Genomic DNA, 15,486 nt, shown 5'->3' with positions numbered 1-15,486 from the left:
ATGGGATTAAACTGAGATAAACAAAATTATAAAGAAAAGTTGAACTGAACTGAATTGAACTCACAAGTGTAAAAGGATAGGGCTTATGAAAACTTAATATGATACCTAAAATCAAATTAAATTTATTATTCAACTCCTTTTATCCTAATAAGTGTTTACTCTATTTGTGTTTAAGTCCATATTAGTGGTTATCACCTCATCTATACAAATATATTAAAAGGCGTGCACAAACAAGAAATTTAGAAATTGCATAGTATAGAGTTTGATCCCGAGACCTCAAGTACATACATATACTAAAGTCTTAACTATTAGACTAAGTTGTATTTAGTGTTATTATTATAAAGTATTATATAAATAAATGAATTTTTTTCTTACTTGGGGCATAGTCTGGGCCTAATAACTAATTTAATAATTTTATATATCATTATCTTTAGAAGACTTTGCTTTTTGGTATCATTTTCTTTAGATACACAAACTAGAAATATTATTAAAAATGGTATCAATTATAAAAATGGCTTCTAAAATCATTTTCTTTAGAAGACTTTGCTTTTTGGTATTATAAAAATGGTATATAAAATTATTAAAAATGGTATCAATTATAAGAGACTTTGTTTTAGAAGATTTTCTTCGGAAAACGGTTCCACCCATACTTTTATTCTCCACAAAAAATATTATTTGTGGAATATACTTCCTCTGTTTCTTTTTACTTGCAATGGTTTGACTTTTACACTATTCACCAACTCTACTTAGTTTATGTTTGGTGATTTATAGTTAAGAAAAAACATATTCATGTGGGATCTTGTTAGATTCGTCTGAATGTATATTTTTCGAATATATACTTTTTATAATATTTATTTATAGGTACTTAAATTTAATGATGGTTGAAATTATGCATTGGCAAGCGTGAAAGTCAAACTGTTGCAAGTAAAAAGAAACAAAGGAAGTATATATTAGACGAGAACACAAAATATATCTCTTTTGAAAAAATAATTTTTTAATCATAAATGTCAAAGAGTTAACCCCATCTAACATTTCATCAGGTTAATAACAACATATAAATTTAGGATTATCCGTAATAAAGGTGAAAATATCAAGATCATCTAATATAATAATATTCCAAAATAAATTGCATATGAAGCTGAGACCGTACAAATTAAGGCTGAAATGAGAGAAATTGGAAATGTGGGTAATGGGCTTAAAAATGGAAAAGTGTTGCTGGCTTTGAAACGGATTGATTGACCTGTATGTCACATGGATTTATGTAATCTAAAATAATGGCCACAAATTAGTTTAAGAAAAGTGGGTCAGCTGTTTTGTGTATTTTCAGCCACTAATTTCATAAACCTTGATGGCCCACATACCTCATTGTGAACCACAAACATTTCCTCCCTGCTTTTTGTCTACTTCGTGGCAGCAAAGTCAATCATTCCAATAATTTAGGCTATGTTTAGTTCACCTGAAATTTTCTGATCTGAACTTATCTGATCTGATCTGAATTTATTTTTTCTGATCTGATCTGATCTGATCTGATCTTATTACAAAATCTTATCTTTTAGATATTTCTCAATATATAAGAAAAAATATAGTCATGTGGGGTCTTGTTTGATTCGTCTCAATGAGTACTTTATTAATATTCAATTATCTTAATTTTTACTAATATGTAATGAAAGATATAACGATTTTTAAATATACGCATGATCTGAACTGATCTGATCTGAACTTATTTTTTCTGATCTGATCTGATCTGATCTGATTAGATCTGAAATAAGCAAAAATAAGGTGAACTAAACATAGCCTTAATTCTCGTAAAAAATTTTATTTATCAATAAATTACTTCTCTTATGTAATTCGTAGGAAATGACCTAAATTTGTTTAGTTGACATTAAAAGAGGGTGCGTAATTAAATTTCCACATTTTATGGGAATTTCAGTTTCCTAAGGAATTTTCATTGATCCCATTTCCTCAACTTTTAAATGAGAAAATCATGGGAATTTTTATTATCTACATAAATTCTTGTCAATCAAACGAGCACGAATATGAGTACCGAGTAATTTATTTGATAAAGAAAATAAAAGAGAGAAACTATTAATTAAATAGGGTTTTGCAATTAAATTACCTAAATTTCAAAAATAAATAAATAGAGTATCTTTTATATGATTCTGTAATAAATAATTTGTCATCTAGTATGGTCTTAAATATAAACAAAAAGAAAAACTATACTCCTCTTAGCCATTGTTGAGAGTTTTAGTTCAAAAGATAAGGCAGTGTGGCTTTATATGTGTGATTAAACTTTATCTTTACTTTTTAGTTATTAGTTTAAAAGTTTGGAAATACTATTATCTAGCATGTCAATGTTTTCGTTTTTTGTGCTTAGGGATGTAGATTAGATGGTCTATCACCTCATTAGGTTTGTGTCTTTTGCATGGAAGAATATTAGGAACGTTATCGCCCTATTAAAATTTCTCATTTGCTAAATCACGCCCTAAAATATCCTGGTAACGCCCTGTATTTTTATAAAATACTGTATTTTTGTATTTTTCTTTTGACACTTGTGTACTTATGGATATGATGTTATCCATCATTAATTAATGAGATGCACAAACATTCTTACTTATGGTGCATTATTTTATTCACCTTTAAAACACAATTAGATCTAATAAGTGTAGAAATATTTAGTTAAATTCAGACTAGTTTTGACACCTTATACAATGAATTTCAATAAGTTCAGTTAATTAAGTTCAAATATATATATGTTCAAATAAGTTTAATTTTTTTTTTGGAGATATACGAATTTAAATTTAAGTTTTGTTAAAAAATACCAAACACACTATTTTCGACGAGAAAGTCAAATTTTCGGTTTTTGAGTTGGTAACTTAACCCTAATTTATACCCTATAGCACAAATCAAACCACGCAGTACAATTGAAGAATACAAGAAGTAAATTTAAATTAAAGCTAAAATAAGACATCATACCTTGTAATTAATGATTTTGGGTTGCCCTTTCTTACTGAATTGAAGAGTGTTATTCTTTTCCAAGGTTTAAGGAGAGGAAAATATTAGAGGGGTTGGTGATTACGGGAGGGAATTCTTAAAAAAATGTAAAAAAAAAATAATAAAAAATAGTATGCGTGTGGTTGAAGGGAGTAAAACATTTTGTGGCTCATTGGCGAGCTCCTACCAAGTTAAAGGTCGAAAATTTGACTTTCTCGCCGGAAGTAGTGTTTTTGGTAACTTTTAACAAAACTTAAATTCAAATTGGTATATCCCCACAAAATTTAGTAAGGTATATCCTAACAAAATGCCCTAATATCTTGATATATCCCCCCAAAAAACTCAAAATACTATAAATTATTATATGGTATATGAATTTATTATGTTGGGGTTACTATTTTTTTAAAAAAAATTATTATGTTAATTCTGTAACAAAAGAAAATATGTTATCTTTTTGTCTTTACTAATTCAACAACTTTACTTCTCCTTGTATTATAAAAAAAAATATATAATTGAACAACTAATTATATCGAACATTAACTATTGTTAGCAAACCAACTACCCTGAGTAACTACTAGCTACCGCAATAGATAAGGGTTTGTTCTCCCCATTTTATTTTCAATTTGGTTCAGTTCAACTCTAGACAATACTTTTACTCTTACATATCACTATTCATTTCAGTTCGGTTCAATTCAGTTCAGTTCAATTCAATTCTGTTCGATTGTTTTACGCCAAAGAGAACAAACCCTAACACTCCTTATTTTTTCACAATAAGATTAATAGTTTCCATGGCATACAAAATTGGAAAGAGAAGAGAGATAGAACGGGAAAATAAAAGGTGAATTCATTACTCAATTTAGGGGTGTTCATTTCGGATTGAAAAAAATTGCGACATCCGAAATTTTGGGCCCGTGGTATATCCAAAGGCTAACAAAAGAAATTTTCAAAGAAAAAGTTCAAAAAATAAGTTTTGAAACGGAACGAATCATCGAATTTCTGGAAAAAAAATCCATGTTTCGAATATCTGAAAACTAAAAAATCAGATCAAATATTCGAAAAATCGGATCGGATATTTATAAACATTATACTCCTGTGTTGGGAGAAAGAAGGAGAGCATAGAAACAAACCCAAAAGTAAAATTCAAGTGTTAAATTTATGTTGAAATGTCTTTTTGTATCTAAACTTATTAAGAAACGAGGAGTTAATAAATTTACCAAAAATTTATACTTTCCTATAAATTAATTATTAAAGATGATCAAGAAGTAAATTATTTTTCCCTTTTGTGCTTGCTGCCTCATTCTAAATGGGCCTAGAAGGTATAATGGTGATTCTCAACGAACCTCACGGCCCAAATCTGCGTTCGATGCCTCGAAGTTGTTAATAGGCATGGGTGGTCACTGGTCAGTAAATCAAGCTGCCTTAGGGCCGGGAGTCCTTTGAATTTTGTAATATTGCACTTATATGTCTTGTGTGTGGACTATTTGTGAAGTAGTAACATGTTTTTTGGTATACATTTTTAGGTGTTTTGGTAATTGGTAAGTACTTAAAATTATATGCTTCCAAACATATTATTCTATACTTTTTTGCATATTTTATTTAAACGAGCAAAATATTAAATGTGGAAAAAATGTTGGAGGCGAGCAATTAGTTCTAGATGCTCCAAGAATAAATATGAATACTTTGGTTTTATGGGGATTAAATATTATCAAAGATACAATATACATGAAACAAATAAGTTAAGGTCCTAGTAAAATTTTGCAATAGTTGATATGTCCACTTAAACGAAGTATTATCCACAACAGTTAGTCTATTATGTTCATTTTATTTTCAGTTATTAGCATAAAAAATAAGTTAAGGATTAATAATATTTAACAAGTTCAGGTAAATATCAGCTAAGCAAAAAAAAGATCTGATATTCTCATAAATTAAATTGAGATAAGGTCAATAATGACCAGTAAGGTTTAATAAATTCAAATACGCAAAAATATGTTAAAATAGAACACACCCTTTATAATATCTCCCAAATGCCCTGCTCTAGCACGTATTGGAACTTTGTTAAACAAAGTAAATGTTTGTTAGTTAAGCCCACCAACTTGCAGTTAAGTGAAGGAAAAGGGAAATTATTGATCTTTTACCTCTTAATCATGACTTGAAGAATGTTTCAAATAGTGGGTCGTGAGTCGTGACTGGTGGATATTGTTAGTCTCTTATGTGTTTATACGTTACAGCCTAATAATATTTTTATGGTGAATATTGTTAGTCTCTTATGTGTTTATACGTTACAGTCTAACAACATTGTTCTGGTTTTTCTGTGAGTTGTGAAGCATTCTTTTATCATTTTTTCTTAAGAGTACATGAGCCCTATTTCAATCATTAGTAAGAAATCCCCTTTTCATACAAGATTATGAGTTATTTTCTTGTTGTGAATTTTTTTTTTTAAATGGATATAATTGACAATTCTAAGGCGAATTTTGGTCAAATATTATGAGGGACAAGTGCACTCAATCTTATATGTCAAATACTTTTTATGTATGTTATAACTCGTATAAAAACTAATCCCTTCTATTAGTTTATCCTTTTACTTTTTTTTATGGTTTCTAAGACATCTCTTCAACTAGTAATATCTTCAATTATGAATAGATAAAAAAAATTAAAAAATAATAACTTAAATCTCATATTAAAATAAATCTAACAAGATTTTATATGATAACTAATATTTGGACCCGAGCATTGTCCCGACTTGGTATTGTTTTTCGAACTTGATAAGTATTTTTTTCCATTCCCATTAAAATATAAAGAAAAACCCAATATTCAAAAGGTACAAATATAATAATGTGAACACTTAAAGCCTGATTAAAGTTAGTTGAGATGGTAAATGTGTTATGTATAATAGCAAGAGGTCATCAGTTCAAATCTTATTCCAAACTAATTTTACTTTTGTTAATATTTGTATAAATATCTAGTGTCAAATTATGATCAACGATATTGAACTGTCACGTTGAATAGATAAAGGAAAAAACTAAAAAAGTAATTTTGAAAAATATTCATGCCAAGCTCCAACTATAAGGAACTAAGGACTTTACAAATTACATATTGAAGACTTTGGGTTGGCATAGTTCCGACACAATTCAACATAAAAAATAGTCAATGCTCAAAGGAGTAGCTTCCATCACTGCTAAGATCACGGCTTCATTTCATCTTTATTTCAAGTTAATAATAATTTTTGGAGGTAAAAGATGCCCTTTTTCCTTTTGATCTGTTCCACATAGATTATCTAGGTCTTTTTAATTTGTTGCATAAGAATAAGATAGTAGTTGCAACCTACACATGAAGCTTAATCATGATTTGACACGCTTTTCACTTGATTGAAATTTTAATTGGTACTTTTGTCATTTGTTGAATCACTTTTACCATGGGTAATTTTGGGAGGAGTAATTAAATAAGTAATTATTCAAATTATTACATTTTCTTCACCAACTAGCTTTTTATTGAATGTCAATTAGATTGATTGGTAAAAGTTTTAGGAGATGTTGTCCAAGACCTTGGATCAAATCACGTCTACATCATTTGTCTTTGTGACTCTCTCTATACTAAAAATAAAAATAAAAATTTGCCTTACAAAAAACAATGCATACTATTTACAACAAATGTCGAATTGTAAAATAACTCAAACTCATCAATTATTATATACAAAACCAACTAATTTGATTATATTGAATCGCCTGATCACATCTTCATCAATTTTGGTGAGGTTTATGTGCCCTCTCTAGTGATACATCTCCTTGCAAGCCTAAGGCTTACAAATGGAAAAAAAAATGACCCAAATATGAACGTCAATATGAAGCTTAACTAATATGTTTTTTGAGTAAAACAAACTTATTTTTGCTCAATTTATATTTGTTAATTTTTTTTTACTTAATCAATATTTTCTCTCTTATTTTATTGCAACATTTGCATTTTCGTACTTGTCAAGGCACAATTTTAACCACTAATAACTTTAGTTATGTATCTATAAAAATCATGCAAATGATATATAGAAAACTACACCTTGAGATGAGTCAAATAAGATCTCATGGAAAAAACATTATCTATCCAGTGATCAACAACCCACTACAAATAGAAACATATAAATAGTTGATTCAAACTCATCAATTGCAATAGTTTTATAATTCTCTATTTTCAGTGGGTTAATCACCCATCGGATAGATGTAACATTCAAATATCATATGACTATATTTATCCTTTGTGTATAGATATATATTTTTTTTTTGATACATTGAGGGGAAGCTATCCTTGTGTTAGAGGTGATCATTTTGGCCCGACCCGACCCATTTTGGGTAGAATTTTTCGGCCCGCGAGCGGGGCCCGGTCGTATTTTTTTGGCTTTGGGTAAGCCAAAAACGACTTTTTAGTCTATTTTTCGGCCCAGTCCGTTTTGGCCCGCAAAGCCCGCTAATTTAGGTCCGGAATAGCGGGCTTCGGACACAAAAATTTTGCCCGAATTTAGGCCAGGCTCGACAAATGGGCAAAAATTGTTGGCCGCAACCCGGCCCGAACCCGGCCCGGCCCATGATCACCTCTACCTTGTGTATAGATCACTATACACACTCAAAGTCTAAACTATGAATATTAGAAAAGTCAAAATATTGTAATTTCTTAAAAATAGAGAAAATACTTTTTAAATTTATCATTTTTACCGAACTCAATGTTTTTTAAAGGAGAAATTAACAAGAATAATCCTAATTATAATTACCATAGATTATTTTAAAATATTTACAACGTTAGGGGTTACTCCATTGACAAAAGCTTAAAACGCCATTAATTGACTTAAAAAATCGGCTATTTCAGATTTCTGAATCATTTTGATAAAACACAACTCGAAAATTGGGATTAATATAATCCTAATATTTGACATTATTATGGAAAGACCAGTCCTAGTTGAATTTGTTCATATCAATTTGACGTTTCAATTATTTTTTATTAATCATCTAACTTCAAATTTATTTATTTTTTATTGTTGGGCAATAAAACCGGTCATAAAAATTCTATTTTGGCAACCGTCCAAGCAGGAAAAGACGATTTTGACCCTAACCTATTGTATGTAACGGTAACATGCAACATTCATTAAAACACACCACTCACAATTCACATTCCTCCACACACGAGTCATCTCCTTCCAACACTTCACTAAATTCACATTTCATCGAAGTTTTCAAGAAATAATCACCTACAAACAAACACATATAAAAATCAAACAAATCGACCCCACAAAACTAAATCAACGGATAATAACTAACAACAAATTAAATCAACGGCCAAAATCATAAACATAACTATAATATTAACTAACCACGTTGATCAACGTTACACCTTATATACCCCCATCTTTATCCTGCCACGTGACAGTTTCTCATTTCATGGTACCAAAAAGCAGGGGCAATTTTGTCTTTTCATATAAACGGCAAGACGTTGACATCCTTGAAATATAAACCATTGATGAAATTTGGTGGTTAATTTTCACTTATGTTTCCGAAAATACCCTTCTGTTCTTTTTCTGCTTTTTAGGCCGGCATTTTTCAGTACAGTTTTTTTTTTCCTTCATACTATGAAATTTCGCGTTTTTGGATTTTTTCAAACTCAGTGTGAAAGTGTGAGGAGAGGAGAGAGAAAATAAAATGAATTTGAGAGAAATTTTTTAACTTTAGTTTACAAAAAAAAAGGGAGAAAATCAAGTTCGGAGGATCCGGTAATTTAGTTAGATTTTTCGGAGATATTAATGAGGTACATTATCTTACTTGTATGATTTATTTTAATGATTTTGAAGTTTTGACTGTCAAAAAAGATATGGGCATTGTTTATTTTTACTAATTATGGGTGATTAATTATGAAAGTTTTGATCTTGATTTAATTTAGTTTGTGGGTGATCTTAATTTGTTTTTTATTTTATTTTGAAGTTTTAACTGTCGAAAAAAATATGGGCATTGGTTATTATTACAAATTATGGGTGATTAATGATAAAAGTTTTGATCTTGATTTAATATTTTAATTTAGTTAATGGGTGATTTTAATTTGGTGTATTTTGAAAATTTTGGGAGCTGTTTCATTGACTTTTTAAAATTTTTTAAACGTTAGGATCTTAGAAATTTAAGACCGGAAATATTGGTCTTTTAGGTTTAAATGTCAAAAAATGTTTTAAGAAAAAATCACAGGATTTTAGAGAGAGAAAGTGATTTTGCAAAAAAAAAAAAAAAAAAAAAAAAGTTGAATGTGTAAGCTTTGGTGGGTTGCTTTAGAGTGATTTACTTAACATGAAAGCATAGCTGGTAGAGAGAAAAAGGGAAAAGCTTTAATATTAAGTTTTCATTTTTTTGATGTGGGAATATTGTTGGGTTTCTTTTATAGAAGCTTGAATGTTAAGATTAAGCAATCATATTTTTGATTTCTAATCATAAACCTAATCCCATGATTATAATTTCTATGACCCTTGTTTTTCTCTTTCCTTTTTGATTAATATTTATTTTCAGTTGATTAAAACCAGTTTAATTGTTAAATACTATAATTAGCTTTTTTTTTGTTTTTGTTTTTGTGTTTCTTTTGGTTCTGTTTTTTGCAGGATTTAAGGTGAAAAGGTATTGTTTTTGCTTTTTTTGAGGTGTTGAGACAACCTATTTTCATGATGGACAGTGGTTTTGCTGAGTAATTAACTGAGTTTGTTGATTTGGGAAATCAGAGGAAAAAATTAGAGTGAGTTGTTAATGTTGTGATTGTGTTGATTGTTTCTATTTTTAGGGGTTTTGTGGGTAAGTTATGTTGTAATAACTGTTGTTTTTTTGTTGTATGGAAATGTTATATAGCTTTGGGTGTTGAATGGGGGCTATTGTTGCTGAGGAGTTGAAGAAGTCGGAAGTAATGGCGGGGCGAGAGGAGAAGATCTTGGTTTTAGTGAGGTTGAGGCCATTGAATGAGAAGGAGATTTCTAAGAATGAAGTAGCTGATTGGGAATGTATCAATCAGAGTACTATCTTGTACAGAAATAGTCTTCAGGAACGGTCCGGACTTCCCACGGCTTATTCTTTTGGTAAGCAATAATTAGCCATTAGACTGCATGATTTCAAATGATCAAATGTCGAGCTTCAGGCATTATGAGATGTAATGTTTTTATGGGTATATATGACTTGGGACAAGAGAATGCATTGTGATTGACATGGTTGTTCTTCTGAAGAACCATTGATTTAGCGAATCTGTAAAAAGGAAGATGCGAGTTCTTAAGAATTATGTTTGTGTGCAAATAAAATTCAAGGTCTCATGTTTTTCTTCTTTTTTCTTTCTTGGTGGATAGACAGGGTATATTCAGGCGACTGCTCCTCGAAGCAGGTGTATGAGGAGGGAACAAAGGAAATTGCTCTTTCTGTTGTTAGTGGGATTAATTGTAAGTAACATATGAAGGTATTTGTTTGTCTTAAGATAGAGTGTACGACATATTCATTAAAACTATTATTTCTTCTCAGCAAGCATTTTTGCTTATGGACAAACGAGCAGTGGAAAAACATACACGATGAATGCAATTACCGAGTTTACTGTGGCAGATATATATGACTATATACAAAGGGTAATAAAAGAATTGTTTTTTCAAAAAAGTTTGGATTCCCTAGTCAATCATCATAATAAGGTTACTAATATAAGCTCCTGTGATTCTTCAGCATGAAGAACGAGCTTTTGCTCTTAAGTTCTCTGCCATGGAGATTTACAATGAAAATGTGAGAGACCTTCTCAGCTCAGACAATACTCCTCTGAGGCTAATGGATGATCCTGAGGTAAATTTCATTTGCTTGAATATAATTACATGGTAAAATTGCAGATTTGCTGATATGTTTATATCTTAACAGAAAGGAACTATTGTCGAAAAGCTGACCGAGGAAAAATTAAATGATTGGGGCCATTTAAAGAAGCTTCTGGCAATTTGTGAAGGTAAATCATAAAGACTATCGTTTTGGATATCTTATTCAGGGAGATAATATCGTTTTGGATACCTTATTCAGGGAGATAAATTTCTACTTTATTCACTGTTTATTTTTTTAATCTCAGCTCAAAGGAAGATAGGAGAGACCTCCTTGAATGAACAAAGCTCAAGATCACATCAAATTCTTAAACTGGTATGAGACCTTTTTTTTGGTTTTTGTTTAACCCCTTAATTTCTACCTCTTTAATTATTCATCTCTTCATGCCTTTGGTTGATACTTTGCAGACAATTGAGAGTTCTGCTCGTGAGTTCATAGGCAAGGGAAACTCAAGTACCCTTTCAGCTAGTGTGGTAAGGATCTCTAACTCCATTTTGTTTGGTCACTGAAAGATTGATGCGAATCAAGTATTCTGATTTCTTTTTGGATTCATCCTCCTTCTGGTTAATAAACCCCACATCACCTAGTCTGTGTTCGTATGTAGTTTTTTATTGATCTGGCTGGAAGCGAGCGTGCATCTCAGGCAATGTCAGCTGGGACGCGGTTAAAGGAAGGATGTCACATAAACCGAAGTTTACTAACACTAGGAAATGTTATCCGCAAGCTTAGGTTCGTCCTGAATTACTTCCTTTTTTGTTCTTCTTGGATGCTGAGATCTACTATGAAATATTTGGATTTTTTCTTTTATACTATGAAATATTTGGATTCACTCTTTGATGGGTCCTGAATTACTTCCTTTTTTGTTCTTCAAAGAGTAAGGTGGCTTTTATTGTGAGTTTGCATATCTGAAAGTAAATGATTTGCAAATAATTCTGAGATTGCCATTATGTTGACAACTTATCAATTAGTTACTCTGACTTGCTGCAGTAATGGGAGACAAGGACACATCAATTATAGGGACTCTAAATTGACCCGCATCCTGCAACCCTGCTTGGGAGGCAATGCTAGAACTACCATCATCTGTACTCTTAGCCCTGCACGCATCCATGTGGAGCAGTCGAGGAACACCTTGTTGTTTGCTAGTTGTGCTAAAGAGGTGACTACCAATGCACAGGTGAATGTTGTCATGTCCGACAAAGCCTTGGTCAAACACTTGCAGAAAGAATTGGCCAGACTGGAAAATGAGTTAAGAAGTCCGGCCCCCACTTCATCTTCGTGTCATTGTTCAGTGATAATCAGAAAGAAAGATCTTCAACTTGAGAAGGTAATTATATTCCTCCTGTGATATTTAAGAATGTTACTAATCAGGGCAGCTGTAGCTAAGTGGACACTCACTTGGCTGTTCTGTTGAGTGCAAATTCAAAACTGTTAGGGAGATTATAGGATTCTTTTCTGAAAGACTGATAGAGTGTATCTCTTTACTAATGTCCTGCTAATATGTGAACTTTCTTCGATATAACAACTACAAACATTATCTTGGATGTCTGGTAAAAAGTTGTGACTTTCTAAAATTTGAAGATTCTACATGATGATGGGATGGGGACTGGGGAGAGTGTGTGAGTTGTCCAACCATTGGCAGAACATATGCTACCTAGTGTTGATTTTCCAAAATTATTTTGAAAGCATTGGATTAATATTACCTTTATTGCAAATAATTGCAGATGGAGAAGGAGATCAGGGAGCTAACTAAGCAACGAGATCTTGCTCAATCTCGGGTTGAGGATTTATTGCAAATAATTGGAAATGATCAATCATCTAATAAACAGGTATTTAGAAAGTAATTTATTCATCTCATTTCTTTTAATCACCTGTGCAAGCTGAACATGATAGTATTTTTCGATTAGTAAGAAATCTCCAGTCATCAGAAGCAAACTGAAAACATCTTGGAACTGAAGACTGAAGTTACCGCTTTGATTATTAACACCTCTTTTTTTCTCTCATCACCAGCAACGGCATAAACACCATCCAAAGTGGAAATTACAGGACAAATGGGAAGATGAAGGTTCTATATCAGACTCGAGTGTGAATGGTGTCCAAGATGAAGATGGTGAAAGTTATATTGAGGATCCATCTTCACGGGGTTTGAAGCATGAAGAAGAATGCACATCGGACGACCAATGTAGAGAAGTTCGTTGTATTGAGATGGAAGGATCTGAAGCTAGTGGAAATGGGCATGTTGTAGATCATGGCAGTATAGGCCGGAGCTCCCATCAAAATGGTTTCATGTATGATTCACTAGAACAACGTATCCAGGAAGTTCAAAGATCGATTGATTCCCTTGTCAGTCCTCAACCTGAAAATCCATCCATATGGGATGGTGCTGCTGATGCATCAAGTTCCAAGAGCCTAAATTATTTCAATAAGACTCGAAATCCAAAGGCAAACTTTACAAATGGTGGATCATTTCCTACAAGTAATGAAGAAGAGTATTCAGAGAGAACCCCTCCTAGTGAAGTTGAGTCTGAGTTCACCGGGAGACCAGGAGGATTGAGAAAGCTTGCTGTAATAGATTATGGTGTAAACTCTGGAAAGTTATCGCGTGAAGGCTCTCAGTCGTCTGTTGGGACAGAAATTGTTGACGATGTAAGATCACAGAGTGGGAACAATGTTGCAGAAGAGGAGATTACTAGTGTGCAGACTTTTGTAGCTGGCCTCAAGGATGCTAAGCTACAATATGAGAAACAGTTTGGAGACAGCCAGGTTAGCTTTTATGGTTACTCTCAGTTTCAGAATTGGTATAAGAAAAGATCTATATCTATCTGCGTCTAGGAGAACTATAAATCACTACCATATTTGCTAATTAAACAAAGTTTTTGGTGAGAGATGACACGCTGAGAGATTCTCACATTCGTTTTTTTGTTGTTATGTTTAGGTACCATCTGAAATGAGAAAGACCTTGAGAGATGTGGGTTTGGATCCTATGCTTGATGGAGAAGCCACTACATTGGATTGGAGACTGCAGTTCGAAAAGCTTCAAAAAGCTATAATTGAGCTTTGGCAAACTTGCAATGTTTCATTGGTTCACAGGACCTACTTCTTCCTTCTCTTTACTGGTGACCCTACAGATTCCATTTACCTGGAGGTAGAGCTAAGGAGACTCACTTTCCTCAAGGATACATTTTCTCATGGTAATCGTTCCGTAGATGGTGGACATGCTCAGAAATTGGTTTCAAGGTTCTCTCTTTTTTCCTTCTACTTTTTTATTAATGAAGCTTGCCAAGTTGCCAACATAGTTCCTTTTGTTCTTTGTTCTCAACTTTTAGTGCCATTGCTTTTCTTATAACTATTTGCTGTTGAAGTAATATGTGTTTGTGGTGAAACAGTGAGAAGGCAATACGAAAAGAGAAGGAGGCGTTGAGCAAGCTGATTAACAAAAGGTTCTCAAGTAAGGAGAGGAAGAAACTGTACTCGAACTGGGGTATCAAGTTGGATTCAAAGCGTAGGCGGCTACAGCTTGTATCTCAGTTATGGGCTGATACTGAGAATATGGATCATGTCAGTGAGAGTGCAGCCATAATTTCTAAACTAGTCAAGTTCTCGGAGCAAGGAAAGGCACTTAAAGGGATGTTCGGACTTAGCTTCTCACCTCCAAGCTTAAGGAGGAGGTCATATGGTTGGATGAACAGCAGGGCATCATCATTTGTTAGCCTGTAAGACCTATCTATATCGATATAGTTAAAAGTTAGCCATAGAAATGTTCCATTTGACTACAGTATTACCCATTCTTTCCACTAATGTAGGTGAAGAGAAAAGTATCTCAAATTTCATGTAAAAATTGGGGATGTTCCTTAGCGTTAGGAAATATTTGTTTGTTGTGGTTTGTGGTGCTGGTGAATGTATTTAACTGATTAATGAATGGGAAGTTTTCACTCCATAATTTGTAGTCCTTCACCTTTTACCTCTACTTCACACGGTTGGTTAGCCTAGTAATACATAGTTTGCGCCCCTCCCACCCAACTATGTTTCAGTTCGCTCGTTCCCGAATGTGGTTCGTTCACACGCCAAATCGTTGGGGGGTATGCGATCCAATTTGGCGAAATTGGCGTACGACGTACCGAATCCAAATCGTCAATATCTGTTTGTTGAAAGATCTATAACCACATAAGCATTTAATAAGTATTACTACAAAAAAGTACAAATTTGAAAGAAAGTTTGAACTAATTTAATCCATACTTGATAAACCTTAATTTTGAAGTAAAAAGAACGTTTATGAACAAGCAATTGAATCCTTGCAATTGAATCCTTATGTGTTGATCCGTAGTAGGCCAAAATCCAAATTAATCAGAAAAAATATCCTTTGACTTAATATTGATAATTGGAAGTCATGAAGAAATTTGAAGTTGGATTGATTACTTGAAAATCCAATCATATCTAGGAACTTATAACAAATATTTTGGGAAAGAAGGAACGTTTAAATAAAGCAAATAACAAATTTCACCTAGGTGTATTAACGAGTCGGAGTTCATTCATCATAAACCTATGTGTACCATGTACATGGTACACCCAAGACTAATTTATGCTCATTTGCTCATCTGAAACTCTCATTTTTAGCATATTTTGCTCATTTAGATGATTTCAAACGAGTAATGAACAATAA

General features: G+C 32.3%; 1 protein-coding gene across 3 annotated transcripts; it reads left to right on the top strand.

The window, feature by feature from the left end:
• The first annotated feature begins 8,586 nt into the window (after nucleotides 1-8,586).
• LOC104904253 (kinesin-like protein KIN-7F) lies at nucleotides 8,587-14,780 on the top strand. Of its 3 annotated transcripts, XM_010692455.4 has the most exons (15): nucleotides 8,588-8,772; nucleotides 9,605-9,735; nucleotides 9,846-10,069; nucleotides 10,331-10,420; nucleotides 10,500-10,600; nucleotides 10,692-10,805; nucleotides 10,878-10,959; nucleotides 11,077-11,144; nucleotides 11,237-11,302; nucleotides 11,434-11,558; nucleotides 11,817-12,153; nucleotides 12,551-12,655; nucleotides 12,837-13,589; nucleotides 13,762-14,063; nucleotides 14,213-14,780. In XM_010692455.4, the coding sequence occupies exons 3-15, from the start codon at nucleotides 9,859-9,861 to the stop codon at nucleotides 14,541-14,543; spliced, it is 2,685 nt and encodes an 894-aa protein (XP_010690757.2). In that variant the 5' UTR covers nucleotides 8,588-8,772; nucleotides 9,605-9,735; nucleotides 9,846-9,858; the 3' UTR covers nucleotides 14,544-14,780. The 3 variants fall into 3 exon arrangements, with proteins under 3 accessions (XP_010690758.2, XP_010690757.2, XP_048492337.1); XM_010692456.4 differs by lacking the exon at nucleotides 9,605-9,735 and having other exon boundaries at nucleotides 8,587-8,772; XM_048636380.2 differs by lacking the exon at nucleotides 8,588-8,772 and having other exon boundaries at nucleotides 9,097-9,735.
• Nucleotides 14,781-15,486: the final 706 nt, after the last annotated feature.

The sequence above is a fragment of the Beta vulgaris genome, chromosome 9, assembly GCF_026745355.1.
Source record: "Beta vulgaris subsp. vulgaris cultivar EL10 chromosome 9, EL10.2, whole genome shotgun sequence".
NCBI classification, from domain to species: domain Eukaryota; kingdom Viridiplantae; phylum Streptophyta; class Magnoliopsida; order Caryophyllales; family Amaranthaceae; genus Beta; species Beta vulgaris.
Note: the sequence above shows the minus strand (reverse complement) of the source record. Positions and strands in the feature narration are given on the sequence as shown.